The 27,112-nt window shown below is 47.5% G+C and overlaps 1 protein-coding gene across 17 annotated transcripts in view; it reads right to left on the reverse strand.

Annotated features, from left to right (window-relative positions):
* The window catches only part of huwe1 (HECT, UBA and WWE domain containing E3 ubiquitin protein ligase 1), a 37,460-nt gene continuing 10,348 nt past the window's right edge, over positions 1-27,112 (reverse strand). For 6 of the 17 annotated variants that reach the window (XM_030119603.1, XM_030119601.1, XM_030119600.1 and 3 more), the window contains 66 exons: positions 26,819-26,926; positions 26,629-26,730; positions 26,395-26,475; positions 26,138-26,244; positions 24,961-25,138; positions 24,753-24,844; positions 24,445-24,665; positions 24,253-24,310; positions 23,994-24,170; positions 23,063-23,308; positions 22,626-22,759; positions 22,432-22,544; positions 22,170-22,352; positions 21,875-22,091; positions 21,672-21,794; positions 21,248-21,485; positions 20,065-20,412; positions 18,561-18,683; positions 18,383-18,478; positions 18,023-18,292; positions 17,412-17,564; positions 17,200-17,327; positions 16,954-17,035; positions 16,569-16,745; positions 15,909-16,460; positions 15,617-15,812; positions 15,305-15,472; positions 15,063-15,211; positions 14,913-14,979; positions 14,584-14,807; positions 14,280-14,491; positions 13,979-14,161; positions 13,663-13,835; positions 13,441-13,580; positions 13,237-13,312; positions 12,985-13,083; positions 12,746-12,873; positions 12,511-12,670; positions 11,966-12,194; positions 11,683-11,861; positions 11,490-11,579; positions 11,144-11,304; positions 10,992-11,034; positions 9,789-10,163; positions 9,402-9,612; positions 9,026-9,150; positions 8,692-8,912; positions 8,218-8,609; positions 7,314-7,968; positions 6,481-7,207; positions 6,276-6,364; positions 5,590-5,746; positions 5,366-5,498; positions 5,006-5,220; positions 4,682-4,920; positions 3,854-3,956; positions 3,459-3,608; positions 3,087-3,332; positions 2,877-2,994; positions 2,650-2,790; positions 2,273-2,560; positions 2,080-2,185; positions 1,774-1,891; positions 1,253-1,434; positions 971-1,161; positions 1-886 (listed from right to left, as the gene is read on the reverse strand). In XM_030119603.1, the coding sequence (XP_029975463.1) occupies positions 784-886; positions 971-1,161; positions 1,253-1,434; positions 1,774-1,891; positions 2,080-2,185; positions 2,273-2,560; positions 2,650-2,790; positions 2,877-2,994; positions 3,087-3,332; positions 3,459-3,608; positions 3,854-3,956; positions 4,682-4,920; positions 5,006-5,220; positions 5,366-5,498; positions 5,590-5,746; positions 6,276-6,364; positions 6,481-7,207; positions 7,314-7,968; positions 8,218-8,609; positions 8,692-8,912; positions 9,026-9,150; positions 9,402-9,612; positions 9,789-10,163; positions 10,992-11,034; positions 11,144-11,304; positions 11,490-11,579; positions 11,683-11,861; positions 11,966-12,194; positions 12,511-12,670; positions 12,746-12,873; positions 12,985-13,083; positions 13,237-13,312; positions 13,441-13,580; positions 13,663-13,835; positions 13,979-14,161; positions 14,280-14,491; positions 14,584-14,807; positions 14,913-14,979; positions 15,063-15,211; positions 15,305-15,472; positions 15,617-15,812; positions 15,909-16,460; positions 16,569-16,745; positions 16,954-17,035; positions 17,200-17,327; positions 17,412-17,564; positions 18,023-18,292; positions 18,383-18,478; positions 18,561-18,683; positions 20,065-20,412; positions 21,248-21,485; positions 21,672-21,794; positions 21,875-22,091; positions 22,170-22,352; positions 22,432-22,544; positions 22,626-22,759; positions 23,063-23,308; positions 23,994-24,170; positions 24,253-24,310; positions 24,445-24,665; positions 24,753-24,844; positions 24,961-25,138; positions 26,138-26,244; positions 26,395-26,475; positions 26,629-26,730; positions 26,819-26,926 (12,269 nt within the window). In that variant the 3' untranslated portion in view covers positions 1-783. The remainder of the gene's footprint in view (positions 887-970; positions 1,162-1,252; positions 1,435-1,773; positions 1,892-2,079; positions 2,186-2,272; positions 2,561-2,649; positions 2,791-2,876; positions 2,995-3,086; positions 3,333-3,458; positions 3,609-3,853; positions 3,957-4,681; positions 4,921-5,005; positions 5,221-5,365; positions 5,499-5,589; positions 5,747-6,275; positions 6,365-6,480; positions 7,208-7,313; positions 7,969-8,217; positions 8,610-8,691; positions 8,913-9,025; positions 9,151-9,401; positions 9,613-9,788; positions 10,164-10,991; positions 11,035-11,143; positions 11,305-11,489; positions 11,580-11,682; positions 11,862-11,965; positions 12,195-12,510; positions 12,671-12,745; positions 12,874-12,984; positions 13,084-13,236; positions 13,313-13,440; positions 13,581-13,662; positions 13,836-13,978; positions 14,162-14,279; positions 14,492-14,583; positions 14,808-14,912; positions 14,980-15,062; positions 15,212-15,304; positions 15,473-15,616; positions 15,813-15,908; positions 16,461-16,568; positions 16,746-16,953; positions 17,036-17,199; positions 17,328-17,411; positions 17,565-18,022; positions 18,293-18,382; positions 18,479-18,560; positions 18,684-20,064; positions 20,413-21,247; positions 21,486-21,671; positions 21,795-21,874; positions 22,092-22,169; positions 22,353-22,431; positions 22,545-22,625; positions 22,760-23,062; positions 23,309-23,993; positions 24,171-24,252; positions 24,311-24,444; positions 24,666-24,752; positions 24,845-24,960; positions 25,139-26,137; positions 26,245-26,394; positions 26,476-26,628; positions 26,731-26,818; positions 26,927-27,112) is intronic. The other 11 variants (XM_030119606.1, XM_030119605.1, XM_030119602.1 and 8 more) reach the window with 11 other exon arrangements.

A 27,112-nucleotide genomic window follows, 5' to 3' on the forward strand; every position in this document is an offset into this window, starting at 1 on the left:
TTAAAATGAGACAATGAACGCAAGTTTATGCATTTATTCATGTAGTTATTCCACTCTGATTCAAAGGCTCAAGGCTGGGTCAGCAATTTAATAGCCAAAAATACTCTAGAATTTATGGTTAATGTTTTTTTTTTTCTTTTTCACCTCCTTCAGGTTTTTTTTTTTCTCTTCATATTTTTTTGTACCATCCTTCCTTAAAAATGCCACAAAACTTTTTGAAAAGTGCATTTTTGTGAATATCTCAAACTTCTCAAGTTGTTCATACACCCCCCATAAAAATGCTCCCCGTCGTCAAGGCTCGTGAGGTCACAAACAGGAAACCGCCAACGTTTTTTCCCCAAAGGTTTTATAACCATCCTGTTCAAACAACATTCTCTATTTTCTTTTTACACAGCCAGAGAACAAAAAAGATTGAACATAATAAACTCCCAAACCTTTTGTACAGAGAAATCAAACTAAATGAAGAAAACATCTCTTATATTAGTCCATGTTTTTATCCTCTGAACCCCTGTCTGTGTGTCAGAATGAGGCTCTCTGTTGTCGCGGTGTCAGTCTGATTCACTCGCTGGCTCCGACGCCTTTACGAGGCCCGGAGACCGGCGAGTCGAGGCCATTCAACAAGTAATCCAGTCGTGTCTATGATGGTGTGTGCGTGCGCTCAAAGGTTATCAGTGTGAATGTGTCAGGAGTAGGCGGATCTAAATTAAGTGTGTATGCATGTCTTGAGTGTGTGTGTGTGTTTGTGTGTGTGTGTGTGTGTGTGTGTGTTAAGAGTCTGATGGTTTAAGCCAGTCCGAATCCCTCCGAGCATTCCTGAATGGCCAGCAGCAGCATGTGTCTCAGCTTCTCGTAGCTCTCGTAGGCTGGAAGGTCCAGCTGGTTAAAGCTGAGGACGGAGGGAGACAGACATGTTCAGGGCTGTGTTTCTCCGGCGGCTGTGCGAGTGCCGACGGGCCGGCTGTGTGTTTACCAGGTGTGAGCGGATGGCAGGCGGTCGGTGGATCGGTCGTCGCGGTGGATCTGGAACTTCTGGATGCCGTTCATGCCTTCCAGAGCGGCGAAACCCTGAAGGGGAACCTTGGACGTGCCGGTGACAAACTGGAGGAACTTGGCCCGGTCTGCCTGATCGAAAGACCGCAAGGCCCTCCAGAACCACTGGATCTGAATTCCACAGACAAGACGAAGGTTAGAAAAGTCAGGGAGGAAGTGTGGTTTTCTCTTCACACTCGTGTGTGAGGCTTATCGCCGGCACCTGAATGGAGCTGGACTGGTATTTGTGATATTCGGTGTTGGCCTTCAGGTCATCGATATCGATGGTGGGCAGACCGGAGATGAGCAGCTCCAGCTCCTGCTCGGTGAAGATGGAGATCAGCCTCTTGGGGATTATTTCATAGAACCCCTCCAGGAAGGCCGCCAGCTGTTTGCGGATTGCACCTGGGAAACAAGGTCACGTGATCACTATGGGCTCTTTCTGAGGGAATCAAAACATCCTGATTTGTCTTTACAGAAACATTATTCTCTTTATTTCCCCCCAATCACACTGTGGGAGGATTGAAAACTCAACATCTTGTAACTGAGCAGCAGCTGAAGAAAGATTGTAGAGAAAAACCTCCAACTGTCCTTTTAAAATATGAATGCTGCCATCTAGTGCCATCAGGACAAACTGCATTAATTTCTACTGGTCGATTCTCATCATCACTTGTAGTAAACACTGGTTTTGTCAACAAGACTGAAAAGTGGCGACTAGATGTCGTTAACGGGGAAACTGCTCACCGGTCATCTTCATCTGGCACACAAGGTGGACGTACTCCTTCTTGTTCTCCTCCGTAACAAGGATGTTGGCGCCATTTGGCTTGAGGTCTCTCACTTCACACACCCCAAACTCCTGGACCTACACACACCAAGCCACACACACACACACACACACACACAACAGGACGTTAACTGTCACATAACATGCAGAATAATTTGGAGAGACAAACTTATTTTTACAATAAGGGCATAACCGTCTCATGAGGAATCAAACATTGAGTTTAAGGAGGTCTAATTGTATTAAAAACAATAAAAAACCAAACTGACCTCAGTGCTGAATGTCAGCTCGTAGCCCAGTGTGGACACGTCGTTCTCCAACAGGTAAACCAGGCCCTGGAAGAATGGGTAATCCTCGCTCTCCATGTCCGTGTACCTGGTCGAGCCAAAGACGGCATTTATATTAAAATCAATACCGTGTTGATATCGATCATCTACTGTCTGACTGCTTCGAAGCAGGTACCTGACGCTCTTGCCCAGGATGTGCTTGTAGAAGCTGCGGGTGAAGTAGCACTCCAGTAACCGGTTGTCGTAGACCGCCTTGGCCACAACGCGCCCCACAAACTTGAAGTAGCTGAGGTGGTTGGGGTTGCAGTGAGATGAGGGGTTGATGGTGTAGGTGACGCGGTCGCCCGGCGAGGTGCGGAACAGGGCGTACATGGGGTTGAACATCTCCCTGGAGATGATCATGTACCACTCCCTCAGCAGGCCTCCGGCGTCCTGGCCCTCCTCGCCTTCAAACACGATGTACCTGCAGAGGAACGAGCAGAGCGCGGCGCCGGATGAGTGCTTCTGGGACAAGGGCAGAGGAAGCCGGATGTGAGGGCGATGGGGTCTTACAGCCGGTTCTTCATGTCCTCGGGGCTTTTGCGATGCAGCTCCCGGTAGGAGTCCTCGAACACGTGGTCTCTCCTCACGTGAACGGCCATGTCCTCCTTCCTCAGGCCTTCGTCCAGCCGCTCCAACTCCTGGCGGAAGTACCTGCAGGGCGAGGACCGGAACGTCAGTGTTTCAATGTTACAGTCCCGCCTCGTTACAGCGATGCTGTTCGGGACGATTCCTCTTACTTCCTCTTGACATCAAAGTCGAGGATGCGTATGTAGTCGACCAGCACCGCAAAAGGCCCGTCGGCCAAGTGAGTGGTGGACTGGCGCAGGATCTGATTCAGCACAGTGCGGTGAGTTTCTGAACAACACAAGCAAGAAAAACTCCAATTAGACACTGCAGCACTTTACAACAAAGCTTTATCCCACCGATTTCAAGTATTGCAGGCTCACCGGCAAACCGGAGAAACTTCTGGGTGTCTGGCGGCAGGTTTGAGGAGATGTGCATGGACGAAGGCTCCCTGGAGAAGAACGGGTCCAGGGACGACGGCGTGGCGGGGGTGAGGGGCGCGGGGGACAGAGGAGGAGGCTCGTCCTTGATGTGAGACAGCTGGCTCTCCCGTGTGTCCCTCACGGGAGGTTTGCTCTCTCGCTCTGTGGCGTGGACTAAGAAGAAGGCCTCCACCGCAGGCTGGAGCACTGAGAAGAAACGCCACGAGGATTAATGGCCACGCTTTTTTTTTTTCTTCTTCTTCTTTTTTTTTTAAACCAACAATCGTCACAACACTGTATATCACAGAACGCCGAGGGAAAACTTTCCCCTACCAAGCACAGCATGCTGGTCATGAGACTCCTCCAGCTCCTTCAGGCACTCCCCGAGCATGTCCCACAGTTCATCCAGCAGCAGCTGCTCGCTCAGCAGAGGCAGGTCTGGGAGTCTCTCCTCATTCTCCGACTGACCATTTCCTTCTTCATCTGAAAGAAAGACAAAAAAAAAAAAAAAAAAAAAAAAAAAAAAAATCACAAATATTGCATAACCTGTGCTGTGAAATCCCTGCTCACACATTCAACAGCACAGCTCAAAACCACGCTAGAGATGGTTAACAGTGAGGAGGCATCTGAGTGTAAATAATACAAATGTGATTTTATCATGGATAAAAGAAATTATTCTTTTAAAACTGTTGAACATCGACAAATGGAGTCCGTGTGTCGAGTCGTACCCAGAGGTGGAGGGTCCTGCTCCAGAGGGGACGGCTGGTCCACATCCATTGGAGAGTCATCCCTCTGTGATGCCTGAGCGTCTGACACCGACTGCACCTCGGACTGCAGGAAATAAGAACAAGAGATGCAGAGACTGAATGAGCTACTGGGGGAAACTTCAGATAATTCACCATTAACATGACAGCTCTTTTCATTTTGACCGAGCCTGCCATGCAAAATCACATTCCCATGATCCACCGGGAGAAAGTAGGAAGTAAGTAGGAGAGGAGGGGAGGGCCAAAAGCATGAAGCCACATCAGCCAGCAAACATCAGAGGAACCAATCAGACTGTTTTGGAGCAGGCAGTACATTCACATTCACTCTGTCACAGATGGAAACCGTCAGTGCAAAGACCCGATACACAATGCGGTTAATCACAGGCAGATCTGTCTGAGTCACAGCAGCAGAGTGAGACGTCACAATGCATAAACCACCTTTAGTGTCAGACTGCAGGGTGACTGAACACTGCATTTTTACAAATAAATAGAAAACCATCAATTGGTTATGACAAAAGGGATATGAATACAGATTATTGGGTTAGCTTGTTTTTCAAAATGCACAAAGCAAAAGTCGTACAGGCAAAGTTAAATTAAGAAACTTGTCATGTTAACAGCTGATGGCCATTTTATAGCATTTATAAAGATGATCACTACAGTAACATTGACTGACTGAGTTGGTCCTACAGAGCAATCAAACATGTTCCACAGCTTTTGAAACGGTCTCTGACTATGAAGTGTGTGGGGTATTCAGGTGTGAGTACGCCTGCTGTCAGTGCGGCCCATGCTAACCGTGGCAGCAGCAGCCGTGCCAGCAGGGGGAGCAGCACCAGTGGGAGCATGTGGCGCTGCCACTGAGGATCCAGCGGCGGCGGCGGCGGCAGAGGCAGAAGGGGCGGTGGGCGGGGGGGCCTGTTGGAGCCGGCGCGCCCTCTGTCCCTCTCTCACCATCTGGATGATGGCGTCGGCTTCGGCCTCCAGCTGACGCACTGCAGCCTGGATGCTGCTGGCAGAGCCCAAACTGCTGGAGCCTGGTCATTGAGAAACGGCAGGTCAGGATGCGTCTCCGTAACACCGTCCTCACAGAAAGAGTCAAGTGAAAACCCAGCCTCTCACCTAATCGACCGGTCTGTTTGGCTTTCTTGTTGGCGCGGCGCGTGTCCTCACGCAGCTGGATGATCACCTGCAGCACTCGCAAGAAAAACTTCTGCGTGGACGTTTTGGAGGTCAGGGAGCTCATGCAGGGGAGCTGTAACTCGCGGCCTCCTAGTGTGCGTTTCTGGGCAGCCACAATCACCACACTCTCCGAACCATCGAACCTGTGCCCCGGCCAACACACGCACAAAAACAAAGATAAATTGCAGTTACGTTATAGTAAACATCGCATGCGCAAAGTTGGATCATGCAACAGTACGTAAGCATATGTCTCTTTTCCACATTCCCTAGCCTGAGTAACATGAATGATCCCTAGCTAACCTGCTGGTCATCTTCCCCTTCAGTCTGGCCGATATGGAGGAATCCTCCGGAGGGGCATCCGGGGAGTGAGAATCTGCCTGTGCTCGTCTCTGCTGCTCCAGGTTATACTCCCGCAGCTCAGCCAGTAATGTGCCTGAGAGAGAGAGAGGAAGAGAAAAGGTGTAAGGGTGATGAGAAACCCATTCTTTCTGATGGGGGTGTTCATGTTTCGCGGCAGCACGGACCGATCTGTTTGCACAGCGTGTATCCGAGGTGCCTCGCTCCGCTGAGCAGCAGCCTCAGCACGGTGTCCCGGGTGGCTCCGTCTCCTCTGGACAGTTGCAGCAGAATGTTTGCTGCGTCCTCCAGACCCTCCTCTGAACACGAGTGAGATGTCAGCACCTTGGAATGAAGAAATAAAAAGTGTTACGACATATCGGGGATTATTACTGCTATTGGAAAAAGGTGCAAAGACAGACTAATAAGCATGCATAAAGAAATACTAACAGCTTATTGAAGTGTGAAAATTTTCTGAGAGCTGCCAACAGATTTCATGATACATCAGCTGATCTATTTGGCTGAACACAGCTGAAAGGCTTTGCTTCAGTAATGCTACATAAACACATCCACATCAGGAAGCTTCCAACCTTTACATTTCACTGCAACTTTTCCCCCAATCAATTCTCAACCCAGGGAGGCCGACTTCCAAAGGATCTTTAATGTATGGCCAAGTGTAAGAATGTTCTCAATGAGCTGTCAGTTAACGTCATTCTAGGTAAAATTAAGATTAGCTAAAAGTAGCACAACCATTATAAAAACACAAAGTGACGCAGCAGAGAAATTTATATACAGAGAAATCAGATTAGTAACAGGAACCGACAAACTGAGCAAGACCAATTCACACCGATGTGTCGGATGACTTCCTTCTTACCTCCACAGAAAGCTGAAGCTGTTTCTCTGTGAGTCCACTGGAAGCCATCTTGTCACTCTCTGTACTGCCCGTAGTGCCCCTCTGTTTTCCTGATGAGGTAAAAAACCGCAATTAAAACAAATCAGTCGTTTGTGATGAAACACGCTCCACTTGTTACAGTGTAAAGCTGTAAAGAGCCGACTACTCATTTTGGAGTCACCGCTACCTGTCGAGCTCGTTCCAGTAGACGTAGGTATACAGATTGTGGTGGAGGATGTCTGGGATGTTACTAGACTCGTCCCTGAGGATGACCCCTGGGCTGCGGCTCCAGCAGAAGCTCCGGGGACCGTCACGGTCGGCTGGATGGACCCGACTGACACCACGGTCTGCGTCGGGCCTGAGGCCGTGGCTCCTGAGCTGGCGGCCGTGCTGGGGTTGGCGGCCTGCGGGGTGGGGTGTCCCGCCGGCACCTCGGTGGCCTTGTTGTCGGGAAGGGCAATGGATATGAGGGAGAGCAAGCGCAGCAGCTTTTCGGTGAGCAAGGAACTCCGTCTGATGACGGGGTGGGACAGCATGTTCATCAGCTGGCCCAGGGGGGAGGTCTCTAAGCTGAACTGGGCTCCCTCGGCCTCGGCGCTGCCGCCCAGGGGCACCGTCTTCATCGAGGCTTTGCCCTTGCGGCTCACATTCATGTTGTCGAGCTTGACCAGCAGGTCCCAAAAATCAGTAGAGATTCCTAAAGACTGCGGAGTGGCAACAGAGGACCCCAAGGAATTCTGGGTGTTTGAGGCATTGGGGTTGCTCTGGGACAGCGATCCTGACCTGGAGCCCCCGCCCCCACCTCCACCCCCTCCCCCTCCCGCTGAGGGGCCGGAACAGAGACGAGAATCCAGGTCAGATGACGAAGCTGACAGATCTTTACAGCGCTGCTGGGTGAAGTGGCTCGGGAAAACCTGCAGCAAGAAAGCAGAATGTAAACGTTTCCTTCATTACTGAACTACTGCAGCCGAGAACAAACAACAACAATGCAGGCGTGGGTGAAGATAAATGGACATTCACCTTCGCTAGCTGGATGAGCGTGTCCAGCACGTGTCGACAGACCACCGGAGCTGCCTGAGGGTGGATGTGGACGGTAGAGCCTCCACCTCCAGCGCAGGTCACTCCCGCTGCAGTGCTGGACACGCCTCCGCCCAGCGCGCCGGATGCTGTGGAGCTCCCGGTGGAGTGCCGGTCGGCGTGCTTCCGACCCGACGCTCTCTGAATCTGGAAAATATTTGTCCGGCAGCCCAGGGCTGCATCCATAGAAACGGAGAGCCAGGAGAGCTGGCTGGAGCTGCGCGACTCCACCCTGTTCAGCAGCTGCAAGGAGGAGGACGAGTAGGACGAGGACGACGACGAGAGGGAGGATGCCGCCGAGCCCTTTCCTCCACAGCCGCCCTGGGCGCTCCTCTTGCCCCGGGAGTCTTCCAGACGAGAGGTCTCCACACACACCTCGCTCTCGCTGCTGCGCTGCAGGATGGACAGCAGGCTGCGGATCACCCATCCGCGTGTCTGCGAGTGGTAGCACAGGTTCCTGAGCACGCGGTGCAGGCGGCTGGTGTTCAGCTTTGGCTCGTCCACGAACAGCAGGACCAGCAGGCAGGACAAGGCCTCGTGGTCGAGCAGCAGCCGTCCGCGCAGGCGCAGCAACGAGTCCACGCTTGAACTAGACGGTCTGTGAATAGTAAAGTGCACACATGCCCAGTTATTGGCTGTCTGCATGATCTGCACTTGGGAACAGTGACATTTTTATCCATAAGGATGTCTACAAGTAACATATTTTTATAAATTAGGCCTAAACAGCACTGAAACACGGTAAGCACCTGAAGTGCTATTAAACATGTCAGATTTGTTGTCATTTAATATAAAATTTCCACAACATTTTGCCGTCAAAATTTGCAATTTAATCCCCATCTTCTTTTACCTGTGGTTTGTTCCTCCTCCCATCTGAAATGTGCCGCCTCTCTGCACAGCCAGTCGAGTGTACTGGACGCCACGGTTGCTCCCCAGCCGGCTCGTGAAGGCTGGAGAACGCAGGATGGCCGACAGAGCTGAAGACGAGCTGTGGCCGAACAGCCTCTCGTGCATCAGTTGCCTCTGGCGCGCTTCCTGTTCTCGGCGCAGTGCGGCGGCTTCGGCGGCGATGTCTGGGGGCATGACAGCCAGCACGCTGTCCTCCATGTCCTCCAGGACACTGCGACGGAGCTCCGAGGGCAAAGTCTGGATGAAAGTGACTGGATCCAGCGGGGTGTCTCCCTGTGGGGGCTGCTGGGCGAGCTCCCGACGCTGCTGCTCGGCTCGCTGCTGGGCAAGAACCTAAGATGATAATAAATAGAGTATTTAGCAAAGAGAAAGGTGAAATTTTTATCTACCGCCATTAAACGCCAGCATTTCTCACCTCCTCCTGGATGGCAGGTGGCAAAGCCGCCAGGAACTCGGGGCTGACCTCCGTCACCCCTGGTCCTCCCAGCACAGGTGCAGTAGACGTGGGGAGGGTTGTAGCAGCAGGAGGACGGGAAGGCGGCCTGATGCCAAGTTGATTCTGCAGCACTTCTCGACGGATGTCCTCGGGAAGAGCTGCCAGGAAGGAGGGGTCTACACCCTCTGGCAAACTGATACCTGCCAAGACAGAGAACAGCCAACAATGAGATTAAAATAATAATAATGAAAAATAATATGCACTAAAAACAACCACAAAAAATAATGGTATAGGTTGTATTTATTTTTTTTACCTGCCAGCGGATCCTCATCTTCGTTGCTGGTGGATGGAAGCGGCTCCTCCTGAATAGCCTGAGACTGGCTGTCAGCGCTGTCGCTCCGAGGCATCGTTTCCCCAGGAGATGAAACCGAAGTAGAACTGCCGACACAAGAAAAACCAAAGGCTCGCTCAACCAAACACATGACAGAAAAATTCTGAAATTAATGGACGATTTGATGAATGTTATGATTGCTGATGATAATATGATAGATGTAAAATGGTTAAGTTTGTATTCTAAACAACTGAAGGTGACAAAGGGAAAAATAGCATATATCAACCAAAAATATGCATTTTTCAGCATGAACTACTCTTCAATCTACATTTTAGGAACCAGTCTCCAAAATGCTCACCCAGTATCAGCATCGGTCTGCCTGTCGGTCAGGCCGCTCTCCCCACTGCCGGACAGCTCCTGGGACAGCTGGGTGGTTTGAGCTGGATTGGGAGCAGCTTCTTCTTGGGTGGCGGACGCGGGGCTGCTGGTATCCATAGGTGACCCCTCAAGCTGTGACACGCCAACTGCTGCTGGCTCTGCATTCTCCACAATGTCTGGACTCAGGGAAGCTGAAGGGCAGAGGATGAAAGCATGAGCTGAAGAAAAATACCTAAGTTAAGGCGCTGCACCAAAAATCTGAATTTCAAAAATTAAATGTAGCGTTAACCCCAATTAACATAAATTTACATTTGAAATCCTTGCTGTTGACCAGTCTTTACAAATAGAGTGTTCAAAGTTAGTCTACCTTCCCTGCCTTCATCCAACGCTCCTCCACCACCACCTCCTCCTCCTCCGACTCTCTCACCGATTGTGGGTGCCGGGGACATTTCCATCTGAGATGCCTCTGCTTCACTGCTCGGCCTGTCGGCTGCCGACAGGGGAGGAAGGCCGGCCCGCGCCAGAACAGCCAGCGTGCTGGCGTGCGACTCTGCCAGGAGCAGGTCAGATATAGGCTGGTGGACCTGCTGACTGATGGCCGTCTCCAGAGAGACTAGGGCCTGCTCGTGGGGCGCAGGTGTGGTGGGAGTGACTTCTCCAGACGGCGGGGCGGTGAGGAAGCCCTCCGAGACCCTGGGTGGGTCCAGACAGGACACCGAGCCACCCTGGGCCTGCTCGCCCTCTGCAATGTCCAGAGAGACAATGTGTTTGGAGACATACACACCCGAAATAAAACAGAAAAAAAATTAAGAAACAACAGACAGATTGAGACGTATATTAAAAAAAAACCCAAAAAAAAGGTGCATTACAAAACAGCACTAAACAAATGGAGCATTTGATGAGCTTTCTTTCAACAGTAACATGATCTCATGTGTATCGGTTCATTTTAACAGCGGCAGAAATTATTTGATGTTTACACGTCTGATGCCAAGTAGCAGTTTGAAACAAGTGACACTGTTTAACGGTATGAAGACAGTCGCTCTGTGCCAACAGTAAACAGACAATACCAACAACAACATGTTCATTATGGATCATTTTCCAGAGAGATGCCCAAGGCCTCCCCTGAGGAAGGCAGTAAGTTGCATAGTTATCTCCTAAGCGGGGTGCACAATCCTGATCCCCAACAACAACACAACTTACTACCTCACCACAGCAAAGGCAACTGCATAAAACAAACAAAAAAAACAAAGCAACATGGTACATCGGAAATCCGAAGTCATCGTGCAGGCAAGTGGATTACATTTCCATAATTTTCATTGACATTTGTGAAAAACAAATTCACAACACTTGGCAACTGGAGACGTTGAGCTGGTATGGCGCTGCCATAAGAAAGACAGTAGACTGTATAGTTATCTCCCAGATCTGGTGTGATCCTAAAACTATACAAACTACTACCTCATCCCACAGCACGCACAGCAAGCTGGCTGCTCGCCCTTCACTGGGTTATCCAATCTAGAGGGGACAATGCATTGTACTGCGACAACAACAAAAGAAAAACTTAGCTCAGTACCTGCAGTGTTCTCCGCACCATTAACAGCCCCCAATCCAGAACCCTATCAAAAAATGAGAAACACACGTTTAGAAAAATTGTAATAGAACACACCAGAAGTGGCATACAATGCAACTGTCTTCCTAAAGGACCGGGTAACATTGCGTGACTACCTGCAGGTTCTGTTCTCTGGCCTGTTCTGCACCCGAAGCCCTCCTCTCGTTCTGCTTGGACTCCTCCTCCTCAGCCAGCTGCCTCCTCCTCTTCTCCCTGCGCTCCTCCAGCTCCTCATCTCGTAAGTTCTCCAGATGCTGCAGGATAGGCACCTTCACCACTGAAGGCAGACAGACACAAGTGAGAATGTATTCTTGGTTTTATCTGAAACCAGCGTACAAGTCTCTGATGCGACAGAAAATTGAAATTTTAATCACAAAGTGAATTTATAGCCAGAAGTGTAATGTAGTTACTTCATATGTACTTCAATAATACTTTATTTAAATACAATTACTCAATTCATACCTGCCACACAGTCGTGCATGCTCTCAGCATCTAGCACTTTACACTCATCAGTCCATCGAGTTAAAGCAGTGGGAATACTTGAGAGGGTGCCTACAGAGACAAAAAAAAAAAAAAAAAAAAGTTAGAATCACATGATGCTACATGGAATACAAGTAAAAAAAAAAAAAAAAAAAAAAAACCCAGTGCAGCTTACCTGCTTGTCCCCCAGTACTGCTCTGCTCATGGAAAAAGTCATCCAACAGCTCGTCATCAGAACGAGCGATAATATGCACGTCCTCATTTCCAACCAGGAGGCGTGCACGGCCGCGAGACTGAAGAGGCAAAGAGCTGGAAAGCTGCAGAATGTCTGCTGCTGCACTGGGGCCCAACAATCTGTAGAGGGAGATAAAGAAAAGAGACACATTTAAATTATCTGAGAAAGCTAGCTCAACAGTTACTGAAAAGATTAGCTGCAACAAATGGAAGCGGGGCTTCACCTCTGCAGGATGAGTGGCGGGTTGGGCTGGCGGTTGCCAGGATAGTGGACATGTATGGTGTGTCCACTGTTTGCAGTGAGCTGGCGCAGAGTACGCTGGCTGCGGCCCATACCCTGCGCCAGGCGGCTGCTGGTGCCCGCCACACCTAGGGTGAGGGAACCGTGGTCAGCGTGACGCACCATCAGTGGGTGGGAGCTAGGGATGTTTCCTGGGGAGGGAGGGATGTCAGCTGATGGAAAGAACAACAGAACAGCAGGCAGACATTAGGGGAACAGCTCTGGCACAAACCCCAAAAAAACCATTTTGGAAATATAATCCAGTTTTGCAATTTTCACTTGCATTTGTTTTATGAATTCATTTTAACTTTAGTTAACCATAACATGAGAAATTCTTTCACATACAAACTGCAACTGAATATGTGCATAATCAATAATTAGAGAAAAAGATTCTGTGTTCATGAACATTACCATTTCCAAACGTTAATTTGGCATTACAGGTTTTTAATCTGATCACAGTGAAACTCAGGGGAGAAATTCAAGTCTCACCATTGTTGGAGAACATGTTGTCAAACTCGATGATGAGGTCGTCATCCCTGTCGAATCGTTCGAAGCGGATGTGTGGCGCAGCGTTGATGTCGGGGAAATCTTCATCCAACTCCATCTCTGAGCCTTCATCATCATCATCCTCGTCCCCTTCTTCGTCGTCCTTCAGAGACAGCAGCAGATATGAGTCCTCAGAACAAACAAACACTTTATTGAACTTCACTGCTATGATAAATACCTGATCCTCTTCTTCCTCTTCCTCCTCCTCCTCTTCTTCATCCTGGCTGTCTTCGTCGTCATTGCTGCCACTGGAATCCTCTTCCTGTGTGTGCTCCTCATCCTCTGGTTCCAGGATGTTCATGGAATCTGATGGAACAGAGAAAAAACTGCTTAGAAGACAACTAACAGGAGCTATCATGAAGACAAGTATAAAGATACCAATGACGAGCACATATCACAAACGTAATGAGGTCTCACCTTCACGGTTGGCCTGAAGCGTGGATGCCTGACTAATGTTGGAAGGCGCTTCATCCATCAACACATCCTCTTGTGATTCATCTTCACCACTGCGTCCCACTAAACCCAACAGAAAACAGGTGATACAGCAGCCCTGCACATGTTTACATTCAGAACACAACATCATCAACGTCATTTCATTTAACATCATGCAGGAAAAATCAAACACATTAAAGTTATTCTAGAAAACGTCTAAAACAATCCGTTCCTTACCAATAATTGTGCTGTTCACAGTGCCGGCATCTCTTTCCAGCAACTCGTCAATCAGATCCACCAGCTCATTCTCCACCTGCATCAACAGGAAGGGACATTCAAACCTGATGTCGCATACAGAATGACTGAACACGGGATAATGACGCTAAAGTGACTTATCAACCTTTGGTTATAACACCATTGAACTACCTGCTATTCATTTACCTGCATAGCTTGTGTGCTGAGAACTTCTGGCTGCCCGGCAATGACCACAGTGTCTCCCTCTGTTTCTCCATCCATGAGGTCGGTGTCTGTTCCCTGCACCCTGTGGCTTCCATCCACTGGCTCTGCCTCACCAGACTCCCCTGAAAAACAGATCACACATCAGCAAAACACATCCTGGAGTAACAGGAGACGTGAAGCTCCTCGGCAGGCTAACGCGGATACCTTGGTCCTGAGTGTTGCTGTTGCTGTCCCGTGCGGTGCCCACAGTGTCGTGCTCCGTCTTGTTCTTACTGGAGCCTCCTTTGCCTCCAAATAGACTGCTGGGCTGGTTCACGATGCGGGACAGAGTCTCCAGAGGCTTCAGGGCAGCATTCACTGTGTTGGCCATGTTGGGACTAAACCAAATGGGGTAAAAGAAAAATTAGGGAAAATTCTTCAACTGATTTTAAACCATATACATTAGAAAAAGTTTGAACCACAGAATTCAATTAAATCCCAGTTGGTTAACAATTTTAATGACTTTACTGTAAGCGTTTACCTTGACAAATCCAAGCTGTGAGGCACACGAGCCAAGTCGTTGACCAGTCCTTTTTTGAGGAAGAGCCTGATGATGTTGTTCATGCCGTTATGCTGAGTCTTGGCTGCGGCTGTGCTGTAAAAACTGGACGTGGAGGGGCACGACTCCATGATGGTGCTGATGATGCACATCACTGCCTGAAGTCTGTAACATGAACGTACCAGAGAGAGAACGTTTTGACACCTGCCCACATAAAGGAACCTGTACATTCAAGTTTACTGCATCAACGTGCGGCGGGGCTTCCCGTTCCTTTGCAGCTTACCTGGCATGTTTCTCTGCACCTTCAGTCATTGCCAGGGCTCGACTGAGGGCAGCCTTCACCTCGTTCACCAGGGCCACCTGAGCATCAGTGCCCGTGCCAGCAGCTGCAAGGCTGGCAAGGAAGAGGCGTGCCAAAGCCGGGGTGTCCTTGTCCTCCGAGTTCTGGGTGTGTGGCAGCAGGTGATCAAGCACAAAGGCTAAAACACTGCAGTCCTGTTGGAAGAAAATATTGTCAGGAAAGAGTTGAGAGGAAGTTGACAAAACGTGAAAGGCTTGGCAGTACAAAGGTGACTTTGTTCCCTCACCTCCTTAATGAGCTCCGACTGGCCAGCTGTGTAGCAGTAGGAGGCGATCAGTGTGGCAATGCCCACATAGGAGCGCACCAGCTCAGCCAGCAGTCTCAGGATGGTCGAGGTCGGCATCAAAGGCTTGCTTGCCTTCACCTTGGCTGCTTTGCTTTCTTCTGAGGTGGTACTCTTTTCTCCCTCCTGTTCTTTCTTCTCCTCTCGCATTTCTTCTGGTGTGGAGGCTGATGAAGTCAACATAAAGGAAGTCATGATACCGATACTGTCTGAAGTGTAATTTAGTTTTTTAAAGAATCAACCATTGTGAGAATACAGCATGCTGATCTTACCTTCTCCTTGTGGCGTGCCTGACTGTGAAGACTCAGCCACACCTCCATCAGCAGAAAACACTTGAGTCTGGGAGGAAGAGATGGAGTTCAGGAAACAAGTGCCATGTTTTAATAAACAAGAAATACAAGTTACTCATCATTTAGACTTACATTGATATGGAATGCAGACTGGGAGTCAAAGTCACTGCCCTGCCGAGTGAGTCGATACTGCTGGTAAACATCATCACCTACGTCTTGCAAAATCTGACACAGGTCCTGAGCACCGGGCACCGCTGCAGCACGCTCTTCTGGACGCTCGGCTGCAACACACACCAACACACACACGTGACTGAAACATTCAAACGAATCCTAGAATTAAAAACTGCCGTCAGGATTCTAAAAGAACGCCTTACGTTCTTCGGGCGCATGGTAGGCCGCCAGCGCATTGAGCATGTCATAAATGACCTCCTTAATCGTGTCAGGGATCGTCGGCAAAGCAGACAGTTTCAGAGGAGTTGTCTTCACCAGCTGCACAGCATTTGGCCCTTTAATCCGAAGGTTCTCAAACTCATCATCGGAGGCTGTAGGGATACAAAATCCATTTCAGTTCAAACATTTAAATTGTTTGGTACAGTCAATCAGGTACGTTTGTCAGATTCGCCAAGATCACACAAGATCTGGTCAACAGCAAAGACTTTGTTTACAGGAAAAAACTGCACACTCACTTGTTCCGGCTCCGCGGGGCGCAGGGAGAGCAATGCGGACACAATTGCTGGCAGTTTCAGCAAAGCACTCAGGGTTGCGGCAAGCAGCAGGGCCCAGGACACGGAGGATATAGTTGATTTCCCTGGAGCCGAGGCTGCCGGAGACGACTCCTGAGGTGGTGCTACCTGCTCCACTGGTCACAGCCGACCTCACCACCTGTTGAGAAAGATTGAGAGTGGAGCTTTGAGAAAATCTTACTCTTAATTTGCAATACCTGAATATTGGTGCCATGTGTACCGATGCGACACCTACCTTCTCCATCGTGTGGCGCAGCGTGGCGGGATCTTCGATGATGTGTCGGAACAGCAGAGTGACGAGTGGGGTGAAGCCATTGAAGCCGGAGCTTTGAGTCAGCCCCAGAATCATCCGTGTGCTCTTCAACTCGGCAAACATCATTGCATAGTGGTGATTTCGGGTAAGGCGTAAACACAGACGCAGTGTGGCATGAAGGGTGTCTGGGTCAACAGGAACACTGATCATACTGACACAGGCCCGAATAAGAACTGTGGTCATGTCCTCCGACAGACCTTGCACAACGATATCGGTTCCCTGAGTGTAGTCAGACTCGAGGGAGGATGAGGGGCCAGTTGTGGTCTCCTTCAACTGGCTTGAATCATCTTTTGGAGCGCTCATCTCCACGGCTGTCCCCGAGTCTATGTCTGTCTGGGTTTCCTCTGCTTTGGTTCGGTCTCCCTCCTCTCTCTCCGAGTCGGCAGCACTACCAGTCTTGGAAGGCTTGGAAATGCGAGGCACTCTCTGTACGGTCAACATCACGGGCCTCCTGTTGCCAGTCTCTTCATTTACCTGTGTCACAAATTGGTTTTGGACAATGATGAGTTTTAACAAAAACCTTCATTAAGAGAGCCATACATTGATGCTATCAGTTAGCAGCAGTATAAACTCTGTACACACCTGCACCATGGTGTTGAACTGCACAGTGTATCTCCGCCGGCCAGCTGTGAAGCGTACACTGCTCTCTCCAGCCCTCCATGCTGAGTCTATGGTGCTGTTGTTGGAAGCGCTGTAGCTGCACCAGCGGCCGGAGCGGTCATCGAACCACCGCCAGTTATTTCCATTGGGCTGCAGATACTACAGGCAAGAAGAGGGAATTAAACACTTAAAGAGACAAAAAAAAAAAAGCAGCAAAGCACAAAAGCTTGGACAGCCGATACAGAAGTGCAGTAATAGACTTAAAAAGGTTGCTATTTGACAGTGTATCTTTATTCATCCTCTACTCAATATTTCGAACAGCCACTTTCCGTGTAATTGCTTTCAACTCCGTAGCTCTGCTTCCTACCTTGTTCATCTGTTCTCGCCGCTTTGAAGAAACTGCCATCTTCTCATAAAAGTCAATGATCAACAGCACGGGTGTGATCCATCTGTGGTAAGAAAAAAAAAAAAAAAAAAAAAAAGGTATTTTAATAAATTTAATAATATGAATCATTGAAGCCTCTCGCGAAGGCAAGCTGGGTCAAATCTGTATAGAAAACGTATCATTTCACAAGGCAACAAAAGAATTTATGTCGTGCCGTGCAAAACTTACTTTGGCGTCTGGATGTCTTTGTGTTCTTTTGCTGCTTGCAGGCAGGGCTGCACAACTTCAAGTAGCTTAATCAACAAGTCGAGAATGCCACTGTTCTCCACCACTCTGGCCCCTAATAACTTCAGTTCCTGTAATGCAAACCAAGTATTGCTTGAAGCGTTTTGATCTTGTTATCAAAGAAGATTTAGTGTTTGAACCTTCATTTCCATTACCTCAAAGAGCAGCGTAAGCAGCAAGATCCTTGTTGCCAGCTTGGAGGCCTGGGGAAGTGTGGCCATCTGTCTGGTCCACTCAGATACTGTCTTTGTGTCGCTGGTCGTTAGGGGCTCAGCTGCCTTGATCAGCACGTCAGCTGCCTCCCACACCTACAATCAATACAAAAATCAGTCTGGACCAGGTGCACAGGCAGAAACCAACAAAATCATTTAGAGTTGGTGACATTTTTGTTGAGAAGAAAACACAAATTGAATGAGATTACTTAAGTGCCATTTGTTGTAAAGAAAAAACAGACTGCCATAGTCACAGGGATGTAGAATTGATTAAATAAATAAATAAATAAATAAATCAGAAGTTTCAGACCAATCACATTAAAGCTGCAGATTTAGTGAATTTATTTCTGCTGGCACTGTCTGAAATACATGGATGTGACATAAGTAGTTTTGGTGGAACTATAGAGCAGCATTCACTAAGCGATAACTAGCTGTCCCAGAAGGTTTATACCAGTCAAGCACAGAAGTCTCTTCTTCATATAAGATGCATTACCTGCTAAGGGGCCAACAAAACGTGTCTTGGTAGAGAGAGAGAAAAAAGGTTGTTTACTGACCTGGTTGACAACTTGGCCTAGAATAAGGTCCCTGTACTCTGGGCCGCTCCTCTTGATGGCGGTCATCAGTAGATCGCACAGTCGGTAAACTGTGTCGGGAAGCTCATCCAGGAGATGGAAGCAGCCGGGCAGCATGGAGTCGGTGAAGGCGTGAAGCTCCTGGGGATCCAGTGGCTCAGTCTCCATGAAGCGCTCCAAGCAGCGGGCCTCCTCCTCCTCCGCTCGCTCCCTGGCCCTCCGGTCTTCTTCCTCACGACGGCGCGCCGCTTCCTGAAACAAGTCACAGGAACAATGTCAACGACTGCCCAACGACATGGGGAGCTAACAAATCATTGAGGATGTGCAGTAAAAATGACACACCTCAGGTGAGTCAGAGCGTTGCTCCATGCTGACCTCTTGTCCAAGTGACATGGCAATGGCCCTCATCATTTGGTCTTCCTCCGACATCGTCAGGTCCTGGACAAAACCAGAGCAAGGCCATCAGCGGTCCGAGTTTGGCAAGCTTCAAATATTTGTGAAAGTGTTGGTGAGGCCTTACTCTGACTGCTCCGCCAAGAAGTGGAGGAGGGTGGGTGAGCAGGTACTCTGTGGCCTGCTCCATGGTGCTGGTGTTCAGGAGAGCCTCCATGGCATGCTCTCTTGAGAAGCCCATATCCATGAGCTGGAAAAGCACAAACAAGCATACATAGAGCTGATGTAATTCAGGATATGGACAGAATTTATGAAGCTAGCAATGGCCAGAAAATTAAAGTTAAAAAAAAAAAACAACAACAACAAGCTGCTGTGGATGATAATGCTTATCAAATGTCTTGCAGTCTTTTCTGAATCATCAATGAGCCTCTAAACACAGCTTTTCATCCTGATAAACTTAACTGAACCTTTCTCCCCTCACAACAAACTTGCCCAAGCTCCTCATTCACAGACTCTCTCCCTTCCTTTCTCCTCTCTGATGGCTCTTATACCTGCTGGATCTGCGGCCGGCGGACCCGTGTGTGCCACTCTCTGCATGATTCCTGTCATAAAACAAACGATGGCCTGACATTCAGTGCATGCAGAATATCGGGGGTGACTGGTGGCTACAGCACCTCTCCTGTTCCGCGTAGTTACATGGCCGCCGAAAAATAATTTAATTACGTGGTTAACCTGCGCAAACAGTGGCACAGCACGGCAAAGTACTGACATGACGTCAGGGACAAACCACAGCTACTGAATAGAAAAAGCTGAGAAACACACTGCTACACAGATAAACTGTCAAACTTTGAACCCAGAGCGAAAAGGTAAGTATGATAAAGTCCTGAGAAAAACAGATCTTTGTTCCAACACAAGTTGAAAAGATCTAAAAATCAATTAAAGGGGCTGTATCATGCATAATTCACTTTTTGTATGTTTTAACCTTGTTATATAGTTATGTACTCACCAAAAACACCCCAAAGCGTTTTTTTCCTTCGTGCCTGTGTGTTTGAGCTTTCCTCGTGTTTCTGCTGCTCAGAGAGGCAGCCCCTCCCGTACCCGTGAAAACGCTCTGTTTCCCATGTTCACGTCACACAGTGAAGATGGCTCCCCTGAGCCCCCCTCCCGCAGGCCCTCGGCAATCAGCGTTGCCGCTTTTTTCTAACTCTGATTACGGATATAAACTTTAACCATCATCTGAAAGCAACAATCAAGCAAGAGCAAGAATCTGAAGGGTCTGCGCTTGGTGAGTATCTAACAGGAAAAGATGTTTTCGCGTGTCTTTGTGTGTAGAGAAGCTAAAGAGCTAAAGCTAGCCAGCGTATTTGTTTTGAAGCGCTGATTGGCTGAAGTCCGCTGTCAGTCAAAGTCCACAGGGGGAGAGACGGGATTTTCAGTGAAACAGAGCGTTTTCTCTTCCGGGTTTCAGAATTAGCCCCAGAAAATCTTTTATTTCACACAAAATTACTTTTCCTTAGCGCCAAAAATAAACTATTACCATGTTAATGCCATTTCTAGGGTTTGGACTAGCTGAAAAAGCATGATACAGCCCCTTTAAGAAAGCTACTGTATCAGACACCCTCCTCACATACCTGCGTGAGCTGAGCCTGGTTAACCTGCGGCTCGCGGCGAGGAGTCGAATTGGTGGAATCGTCCGCTGAGCCTCCTGTAGGCGCTGCAGAAGGGGTTCCGCTGGCTGCAGGTGCCTCACCGCCTGCTGAAGATGCTCCTGGAGCAACGCTGGGTGCCAGAGAACTGGAGGAGGTCCCCTCCTCGTCCGGGCGCACCGTCCCCTCTTTCTCCTTTGCCAGGCGCTCCTGAATGACTGGCTCCCCTCTCAGGATGTGGCAGAGGATAGCCAGCATGGACTCAGCCATCCTCCCACCATAAACCTTCAAGGGCTTCCTATTCCACAGACTGCGGATGCAGCTGAATGCAGCCTTAGAGAACAAACATTTTAAATTAAAAACAAGACCAAAAAAAAAAAAAAAAATACAATAAAAAATTATTTTCCGCATGTCAAAATATCTAAATCATACACATCATGGAGAGACATATATTCAGTATGATCGGGAAGGCAGAAAGTCATTTCCTGATTAACAATTGTGAACGATATATTGATTCATGATAACGGTACAAATAATACAGGATCGGGATACAGATAAAGAAAACTCAAAACAACTAACCTATATTACAAATGTACTTGAGTATCTAATTATGTTCAAGTTAACTTTTATTGGTATAGTGGTTCATTATTAAAGATATCTGGCAGAACATCTGACTGAAACCATGTAAATTAGTATCTGTCCCTTTTTGTGTCTATCAACCCACGTAGTGATTTTATGACTCCAGTGTATATCCTGCTTGTCGTCCAATGGAAGCAGGCTGCATGATTTAGACTTGAGAAAAACCACTGAAGAAGACTGATGAACTGATGGAGAGACCAATAAGACAGAAAACTTTTGTGGGGAAAACTAGCTACCAACAGTGTGACGCATTTTGTTCGTGTTCTGCAGAGGTTAGTCCCTCCAGGAATTTTTTTGTTCTGTGTTCAGACGCCTTTGCAAACGCCACAAACTGTCATTGTTTTGTTTTTCTCTCTTTTTTTTGGTGAAAAGTCAGCTGAAAATTGCAACGATCCAACACGTACATTTTGTACTTTCAAATGGCAAGTTGAGGCCAATCCTGAATGTAACGGTGAATAAAAAAATGTAAGCTGCATTATCAGCTAGCTGGAAAATAGCTCAAGAATTTGCATGCAGAGTGCAGACTGACCTTCTGAGTGACGATGAGGAACCGAAGGGCGCTGAACTGAGGCATCGTGGGCGTCACCCCAGGCATTTTAGCTGGGAGGGAATGTGGCGAGTCCAACACAGTGCTCGGATTAACCATCTTCTCCACCAGCATTAACCAGGCATCCAGGAACTCCCCTGTCCCATCTGGCAGGTCAGTGTGCTCCAGACCCTCAGACACAGGCACCTTTCCACCCATTGACAGGGCCCAGTTAAATGTCCTGTGGAAAGAAAGTGCCATAAACATTAAGCTCCTAATTAGGGAAGAAACATCAAAACAATTGAATTGATTTTTTTCTTACAACTTCATGAGCCACAATTGTCTTTCTACATCCTCATATATGTATAAATCAAGAAAAAAACTGTCAGACAGGCAACAAAGAACAACACTGTAGAATAATACTTACTCAAATAAGGCATCGTGACCCCCAGAGCAAAAGAACTTTTGCAGCATGAGATGATAGGGGTACTTTCTCTCATCGAACAGCATGGGTGATGTGAAGCCCACCGAGCAGATGAAGAAGGTCAGCCTGGAAGAGGAAAGTTAAGATGATCAGCAACACCCTGAATGATGACAGAACGGCAGCTTGCGGTCGCAACACGCCCTCACCTGAATCGAGGGGTGGGTGTGTAGGGTGGAGGCTGCCAGCTCAAACCCTTGGTGAGGAGCTTTGTGAGGGCCGAGGCAGTGGCCCGGGCAGCAGGCGTCGGCGTCGTGCCTGTGCTCGTGGCGTGGTGGGAGCGGCGTTGGCGCACCGGGGAACCCACACACAGCTTCACCAGCAGGCCGAAGAGTTCAGCCAGAGCTCTCCCCAGTCGAGATGAAGCTGCAAAGACAAACCAACAGGTTGAGTTGATCAAGTCAATGCTTGAAAACAACAGACAAAAAAATGAATTGTTCTCACCAGAGAGCAATGGTTTGATTTGTTTGATGCGGGTGGCCATTGCTGGTGTTAGTTTTGATTTGGCCTTTGGATCTGTCGCAGAGGGTTCGTCTGTCTCCATAGGAGCCAAGGTGTCTCCATCTAGACCCATGCCTTCCAACAGTCCACCGGCAGATGAATCCACAGACACTGCCTCAGATTCTGCTGGAATAAACATTCAATTGTTAGACACAGTTCGAGGAAACTTGTGTTTCCAGTGAACAAAGCTGAATGGCAGTTTTACCAGTTCTCCTGGAGCCAGAGGCTGAAGCGGCTGCAGTGCTGCCAGATGGCTTCTCCTCTTTGGGTACCAGCTTCTGCATGTCGGCCTGGCCAAACTCACATCCAGGAGGCAGACTGTTGGGGCATATGCAAGCAGTGCTTAGTTTAGTGGAGTTCAGGTAACTGTAAAATTCTAAGTGTAGAAAAAAAACTCACCTGTTGGGAGTGCAAAGGGACAGCAGCACAGTGCTTTCCCACACCAGGGAGCAGTAGAGCTGACTCAGCTTGTTGAGGACACTTAAGCCCAGCTGTGATCCCCACTGGTTGACGGAGATCGCTCTGATCTCGCTCTGTTTATTTACAGAACAAAACCATTAAGAGATGGGATCAGTTTTACAACATTCTTGAAATAAAAGACATACTTTGTGATCACCTGCACTTCTACATTTCAAACGTGACCTTCAGCTGGTTATATGCTCAATACCTCAAAACGGGTCTTTTCAACATAATCGAACAGGAATTTTCCCAGACTAATATGTGCAAGCTGGTTGCACATGACTACAAACATTTAATGCCCCATTTTGTCAGACAAAACCACGAGTGCTCACTGAGTGAAGGAATGTCGCTGGAGTTTGCGTAGCCAATATATTTACCTGTCCTACTCTGCAGGTATGGACGAACATGAGGATGTAGGCGTGTGCTGCAGTGAGAGCGTGAAGCAGCGGCGTAGCGCGGGCCGACAGCGTGGCGTCGGTCACGTGGCCCGCGTTGGCCAGCTCTCTGAGGAGCACGGAGCCACCAGGCACCTCGATTGGTCGGTGAAGTGGTTCCAGAGAGGTTAAAATACTGTCCAGTTGGCAAAGGCCCTCCTGAAGAACCTTGGGCTCATGTGAGAGCGTCTGTGGAAAAATGCATGGAAAAACTGAAATTCTAAAAACTGTTCAATATGTTTGCAGGCTGCACTTTAATTATGTAGCACCTTTCATGCAGTCCAAAAAATTCTCACTATTGTACGACTTTTTTTTTTTTTTTTTTTTTAAAGAGGTTATATCACAAATAGAACTGAAACAATGAAACGGGTAAATGATGTGTAAAATCTCCTGCTTTTTACTATTTAAAAGCTAAGCTGGTAAGTTCTGTCTTCACTTTTCATTGCCTTCAAATCCTCAGTTTTCCTGAAACTAAAGCTTCTTTTCCTATAATTTGAAAACATCTAAGACTGAGGAGTCAAAATACATTTCAGTTCAGTGGCGACAAACAGCCCAATTTCATGTTGAACAGCCCGGTGAAACAGTGCCACAATAATCTTTAAAAGTTATACTTTAAAGTTTTTTTTGTTGTGGCACACAGCAAACAAACAAAAATGTCTGCATTATGGACGTTTTTGTAAACTCACTGACGGCATGATTGAGGCTAATGCTAGTTTGATAACTTTCATCGCCGACGCCTCAGCTCGGGTTTCACTGTTGTCTCTACTACTCTGAAGAAATTGGTTAAAATAAAAACATCCATGTTTTATACGAAATGTTCACAAGTGGGCTTTATGTTTCAAACCCCTGACTGAGCTTTTGTTTTTGTGCTCACCAATATGGATTTGCAGACACCAGCCACAGCCTGGCAGGCGGCTGACGTGGGGAAGTCGATGGGTAGGTTGGGCAGGCCCAGAATAGAGACCAGTGGAAGGAGCCCCTTCTGGTTCACAAACTCCTGACAGTGGTCGTCTGTGGTGTTGTTGCTCAGGATGGATTCCACAAACTTCATCTGCAAAGATAAACCGTGTGAGTGAACTTACAAAAGAGAAGGTGTAATATTTTCCAGAGCAGAATAAAGGAACAAGACTTGCCACATTCAGAATGTAATCCATTAAAGGAATGGGTATGCGTTCTTCAGTGCCAACCACCCTGAAAGAATCAGCAGAATGTTAAGAAAACCACCACAATGTATGAAATGTTATCAATCAATCTGACAAAAAAAATGCTTCAATCTGCAAAGAGTTGCTGTTCTGTTCTACTGTGTTATGAACTCAGCGTCATACAGTTCAAGTGGCACTGACTGTCTGTTGCTCTCTGGTTCTCCCTGCTGCTGGCTGAATGTGTGCAGGGCCTCTTCCTCTTCTTCATCCTCACTTGACGCTTCTTCCGCAGCATGGCTGGAGCGTGCTGGCGGCACCGCCACAGTACCATCTGCTTTCTGGATAGACGGCTTCTGGCAGATGTATTCAGGAGCTCGACCTAGGTTACAGATCTCCTCCAGTAACTGTAAGGGGATTTTAGAGTCCACGGTCAGAAAAAAAATTACTTTGTGACACTTAGAAAGATGTGCTTAAATAAAGATATTTGGCACCTTTATAATGGCAGTAGTAGCATCTGTCTTCAAAGTAGGCTGGTGCCTCATGAGCTCATCCACAGCACTACCCAAGTTGGAAGCAGTGTCACCTGAAGCCAGCACACAAAACATGTCAATCAGTTCAGAACGCTCCTGCACAAAAAAAAAAAAAAAAATCTGAACAACAGAAATGTTTATTATAAAAAAAATGTCAAAAAAATGTCACCTAAAGGATCAGAGCTACGACGCCGTCGCATGGCAGGCAGATAGTCAGGGGACAAAAGCACTTTGAAGAGGCGTTCAAAGGGCTGGCACTGAACGAAGGAGTGCAGGCCTCTTGCATTCAGACAGAGGGCACTGAACACATTTGGGAGAGAACCCAAAACTTCCCGGGTAGCAGGAACCTGGAAACAGATGCATGACACATCCATTATCAATCAGCGCGTGACTGAACAAGCAAACACTTCCATTCTCAAGTTGTGTAAATGACCTAACATGCAGCATGCTTGAGTCAGAGCTAGCTTAGTCACTAAATAAACTGGTTGACTGTTGTTTGACTGATCACTTTTACATCTGGTCAACTCTCAAATGAAAATAAAGACCACGTGTGCAGATCTGAATCACCCGAGTCTCAACTGATACGTAACTCAATACAAACTGCAGAGACGGGTCAGTGGGAAAAGTGACAAAATCAAAACTAATGCATGACATGAGCTGTCACTTCTTGAAATGATAAAGTTCAAACAAATTTATAAAGAAAAAAAAAAACCCTGCTCTGTTAAACACAGCAGCATGACCTCATTATTTTATTAACGTCACAAATCAATGTTGTTGCAGCTGTATTAAGGCTTTGGTTTCTTTGTGTCATTTATACCTTATTCTCAAAAAAACAAACCTAAAATTAAAAGTTTAACACTTTCATAGTGAATCTTCATCTCAGTGAGCTGCAGTGTTGGAACATAGAATAAACAGTAAGATAGAAATCTTCTCTGACTAGAAAGTTACAAACGAGACAACATGAGGAGCTCCAAGAGCTCTGAAATAAAAACAAAGCAGGTGAAACATGAAACCGAGTCACACCAAGTCCATTTCTGATATTTGAAGGTCTGAGGAGAGAGACAGCTACTTTTCACAAAGTGAACATACAGCCTCATTTTTGTGACGTTGCCTCCATAGTGAGGAACTCAAATACTTCAACACACCACTTTCTGCTCAAATATGAACTTTTCACCTCATATCTCAACAAAAGTTTGAAATTCGAATAAAAAAGTGACAGGCCTATCTAAGATATGCCAGAATGACACCTAGGTTCCTGAACTGCATTTAAGTTTCAGAGACTGGAGAAAAATGATGAGGAGGGGGGAAAAAAAAAAAAAAAAAAGAGTCATCTGCCACCAACTCACGTCTTTGATGAGAAGGGCATGCAGCATGACATCAGTGAGACCATTATCCTGCAGAGAGGAGAGGAGAGATGGCTCCTGGAACACAAACACTGTCACCACCTCCGTCGCTAAAATAATCAAGAGAAGAGCAAAAGAGAGAACAAAAAATATACAGATTTTAATCAACACTACAAAGATGTCCTCATGGCCACATTCCCTATTAGACATTCTTTTGAATGGGAAACTTCTGAAAAGTGTGAGTGGAGCAGTCTACTCACCCAGAAGGAACAGTGATGGGCCGTAATATTCTGCATTACTGATAATGTGCTTGAGTGAGGTAGGCAAGGACCCATCCATTACTAGAGGAAGAAGATGTATGACACACACATTAGCCAACATTTTCCACAACAGAATGCGCAGATCTAAAAGAATAAAACCATGAATTGCTTTAATGTCTACAGAATTTAATATAACCATTCTGATCTGAAAATGGGAAGAAACGATTGCCTCACCATGGCGAATGCCATCAGAGAAGGCAGGGTCCTGGATGGCTTTCTTCAGGAAGTTTAGCATTGACTTCAACAGAGCTGCCCTCTGAGGGATGCACTGCATACCTGTACAAAGTTTTATAATGACAAAAGTTGACAAGAGTGCAAAGTTTATCCAGAGTATTTTTCATTTGGTGAGAGTGAGTGTGTGTACCTGCACGAGGCGTGTTAGCAGTGCTGCTCTGCGCTCGGTGTTCTGCCTCCGGTCTGGCACCAGAAGACGTTGATGGTCCGGGGCTGCTCTCCATGGCAACTTCTGACACTAAAAGTCCCATAGTGTCAGTAAAATTAACAACAGCCACCGACAAATACCATCACACTTAAAAGAATTTGAAGCCTTGACTTCTAGACACCTCTGACATGCGTCATTCTGTAAAAACAAATAATCCTGAATACAAGACACTGAAAACTTTCTTTGAAAGTGCTGGACTATTATTTACATTTGTGA

This window comes from Salarias fasciatus, chromosome 20 (assembly GCF_902148845.1).
Source record: "Salarias fasciatus chromosome 20, fSalaFa1.1, whole genome shotgun sequence".
NCBI lineage: Eukaryota > Metazoa > Chordata > Actinopteri > Blenniiformes > Blenniidae > Salarias > Salarias fasciatus.